At 38.5% G+C, this 4,373-nt stretch overlaps 1 protein-coding gene across 1 annotated transcript; it reads left to right on the forward strand.

The window, feature by feature from the left end:
• Positions 1-2,258: 2,258 nt before the first annotated feature.
• Positions 2,259-3,730, forward strand: LOC132636576 (uncharacterized). The gene is made up of 2 exons (XM_060353503.1): positions 2,259-2,668; positions 3,089-3,730. The coding sequence occupies exon 2, from the start codon at positions 3,098-3,100 to the stop codon at positions 3,728-3,730; it is 633 nt and encodes a 210-aa protein (XP_060209486.1). The 5' UTR covers positions 2,259-2,668; positions 3,089-3,097.
• The last annotated feature ends 643 nt before the right edge of the window (positions 3,731-4,373 follow it).

The following is a 4,373-nucleotide window of genomic DNA, read 5'->3' on the forward strand; positions in this document are numbered from 1 at the left end:
TCCCTAAAAGTCCAAATTAGCTATGTAATATCTTATTGACGCCGGCATCACTATATCAGCTTACTTACCAATTTATGAAAATCCCCAGTTACCATAAGTGAGTCAACTAACAGAAATATGATAATCGGCAAGTAATTAATTGAAACTCAATACAAGTTTGAAACCACAATTATTACCCTGCTACAATGCACAAAACCTAGCTCAAATAAATTTTCGGTTTCTTTGTTTCCTAAATGTGAGGAGAGATCTAAAGCAAGTTATTTATTAGAAAATAAAATTACTTAAGAGGAAATGTATGAAAGATTTGCTTTGTGTATTTCACTGTATATCTCATGCTCTGTACATTCCTATATTTATAGCTATCTAAAGGAATCAAAAATGTAACAAACTATACAGTTGTGCTAATTCTATTGGATTCTTATCCTAACTAACTATTAGGAAATTAAAATACAGAAAATGTATTTACAATAGAAGCTTCTAGTAGTATATAAACGTATACATTATACACTGTGCAGCTGTCTAATGAAATGTGAAACCATGATAATCGGCTTCTGATGGAGGAAATGGAACTTGGGCTTGTGGTTATTCTTTGTGTCCAGGCCCAATGATCCAATAAACACGTTGAGGTCCATTTCCTATTCTGAATAAAACACTTCTAGAACAACCTAGGTCATATCGAACGGCAACCTTGTTTTCTCCAAAAAAATCACAATTTGAGCTTGAGAGAAAATCAGTCCACTGGAGAAAGTGTGTGAGGATCGTCTTCTTTATTTTTCCGGCAAACGTTATTAAACATTTTACCTTTCTAGATTAGAATGCATGTGTTGTTTCTGTTACAATCTCTTGTCTTTTCTCTATCTACCCTGTATAAATAGTGCTTCCTCTTGCCTTCTTACCATCACAACTTGCCTTTGAAGCTCTGTTCATAATTCAAAAACCTGCTCACACCCACCAAGCAGTCTCTCTTTCAAGAACTCCCTCTCCCTCTCCCTCTCCCAACCCAACCTTTCTTATTTAAACAACAGAAACAAAATCTTCAGTTTCATACCCAAAGAAAAATGTCAGACTATCTCTCAGAAGAATTGATGGCCGAAATCTTTTCAAGGCTCCCACCCAAATCTCTCCTCCAAATTAGGTGCTTATTAAAATGTTGGAACTCACTAATTTCAAGCCCTGAATTCATATGGCTACATACACAACGGTCGGTTCTCCTAAAACCCTCTAAAGGTGAAATCGTGAGGTATTTCTGCTCAACTTAAAAAGAAGGAATTAATTAAACTCAGTGATGCATCAGCGGACGCTAACACTGTCATACCATTAGGATCCCCTTTTAATGGCAGAGTGCCAGATTATTTTATTGTAGGATTGTTGGTATATGCAACGGTGTTCTCTGTTGGTCAAATCATTTATTTGAATGAAAATCGTTTGGTACTTTGGAACCCTAGGATAAATAGATGCCTCACCCTCCCAATGAATCCACTTTGCTTCGACAACTCAAGGACTTATATGTTTGCTTTTGGGTTTGGCTTTGCAATTAAACCACGAGATTACAAGGTTATGAGGATGGGCTATGCTCAGGGTGATGGTCAGTACTTGCTGCCACCTAAGGTTGAGGTATATGCACTTAGTTCAGGAATTTGGAAGGAACTTGATGGTTTTATTCCAGATATTGGTGTTGTAGAGTAGTTTTGGAAACAAGTTGTGGATTGTGGGTAAGTCCACTGGACCGCACACAAGAGAAATGGGGAGAGAAGGGTGGATAACTTGATTATGGTGTTTGATCTCAATGAGGAGATTTTTCAAGGATGCTAGAGACAATTTTGAATACCGTGGACCGCTTGGAGGAGCTGAATTAAAGCAGTTGACTTGGGGGGAGGAGTATGATCTGAAAACAAGAACATGGACTGAAATTCCAAACATGTCTCCTGTTCAAGCTAATGCAGATAGGAATGATACGCATGCTACATCTGCTGCACCTCCCTTGGTTGCTGTTGTAAATAATGAATTGTATGCTGCCGATTGTGCTGACATGGAGGTTAGGAAGTATGACAAGCGAACTAAAGCACGGGTTACCATAGGACAAATGCCTCAAAGAGCAGCTTCTATGAACTGTTGGGGTTTGGCTTTTCGAGCATGTGGGGATAGGCTGATTGTAATTGGAGGGAACAGGACTAGAGGTGGAGAATATATTGAAGTGAATTCATGGGTTCCATGAAGAGCAGCTTCTATGAAGTGACGTTCCTGTGAATTCACTTCAATATATTCTCCACCTCTAGTCCTGTTCATCCAATTACAATCAGCCTATCACCACATGCTCGAAAAGCCAAACCCCAACAGTTCATAGAAGCTGCTCTTTCAGGAAATTGTCCTATGGTAACCCGTGCTTTAGTTCGCTTGTCATACTTCCTAACCTCCATGTCAGCACAATCGGCAGCATACAATTCATTATTTACAACAGCAACCAAGGGAGGTGCAGCAGATGTAGCATGCGTATCATTCCTATCTGCATTAGCTCGCACAGGAGACATGTTTGGGATTTTAGTTTTCTTGTTTTCAGATCATACTCCTCCCCGCAAGTCAACCGTCTCAAACCTAGGATGCAATAGACATTTTTGCACGCCCTGGACCGATTGAGCTAACCTTTGGCATATGTTAAAAGTATTCAAAAGTAAGTATATGTACATAAACACAGAAAATCTATCCTATATATACAATGTAAGTTTTGCCGAGGGAGTTCGGCTGAACACCCTCCCCACCCTCTAAATTCGCCCCTGCTTGACAAGCAGCTAGTTTCCCAACCTACGTTATTCATGATAACAAAAGTTAGTCATAACACACCAAAAATTATATACTCCCTTTGTATGTGTGACACACTTTCCTTTTAAGTCTATTCCAAGGAAAATGCCGCCTTTCCATATTTAGAAACAATTTAATTTTAAATTCTCATTTTATCTTAATGAGATGAAATTGTAGACACAAATGTCTGAGACTTGTTTTACTTCCTTTCTTAAACTTTGTGCCCAGGCAAACAGTGCCACATAAGATTCATGTTTATTATAAGTACTGGCCTGACACTGTGCCAAAACAGGCTTCTTGGATGATGCAGAAAATCTTCATGGCTCAGAAATACTTAGTTGAAGCTGTCTCTAACATGTCTCAGTTTCAAAGCTCAGAGAAGATCACAATTAAGGAGATTTATCTCAAATTAAGAGGTGCGTTCCCTAAAGTTCACAGAAGGAAGATTATATGCAATAATATAGGAGCACCAAAATGGATTTTCATCTTGTTTCTGGCTATCCATGGAAGGCTGTACACCAAGGACAGGTTGTTGAAATGGGGAGTGACTGATAACAGTATTTGCCCTTTGTGTGAAGTTGAAGATGAATCAATTGACCATCTGTTTTTCAAGTATGAACTGTCGAATGGAGTGTGGTGCAAATTATTGAGATGGCAAGGGACGAATAGACCAGTTATGAGGTGGGCTGATGCAGTGGTATGGATGGTGGCGAATGTTAATGGGAAATCTGCAGCTGCAAAAATGTTCAGGGCTGTTTTAGCTGCTGCGGTATATATACTATGGCAGGAAAGAAACCAAAGAGTGTTTCAAGGCAAAAAAAGAACGGAAAGAGTACTTACCAGATTGATTATCCAGGAGACTATTTGTCAAGCAAGCAAATCTGCACCTCTAGCGGGGAGGCTTAGGGAATTAAATTTTTATCCTCAATGCTAGTGACCGTTTTGTAGTTTCAGTTGATTACTGCTTCCTGGGACAGATGTGTCTATAGAACGCAGCTGCTTTGTAAATATTCACTTTTGGTAAGACAAATATTCAGTTACGAAAAAGGAAAGAAAAAAAAAACCGGTGCCACATAAATGGACAGAGTGAATAAATGATAAGGTATTTCATCCGAAAAATAATTACAAGTTCTGCAAATTCCCGATCATTGCTAACATGACATCTATATCCTGTACAAAAACTAGTTTGCACCATAAAGCTAGCGGGAAAAAAAACCCTTTAACTTAAGGCAAAGAATGTTTCTCTTATTTCTTTTAAAGATTCAATCTATTGTTCCTTTTTGTCCAAACTGTCCACCAGATTTTGAGTGACAGTAGACTCAACATAGTTGCTCAAGCAGAATTATTCTTCCCATCAGGGATATTGATATACTTAATTTATCTGCTCGATCATAAGAATCCAGATTCCGAATATAATACTCCAACAGACATTACCTATTTCTCCTAATCCCAATAGCATTTGAAATATCACGCTTCAAATCCAGAAAAATTCTCAGTGGCAGACCATTTTTTCAAAGTGGTTCATCACCCAAACAGTAGAACATTGAGATTACCACAATCATGACCCCTGTATCAAA

This window comes from Lycium barbarum, chromosome 4 (genome assembly GCF_019175385.1).
Source record: "Lycium barbarum isolate Lr01 chromosome 4, ASM1917538v2, whole genome shotgun sequence".
Classification (NCBI taxonomy): Eukaryota; Viridiplantae; Streptophyta; class Magnoliopsida; order Solanales; family Solanaceae; genus Lycium; species Lycium barbarum.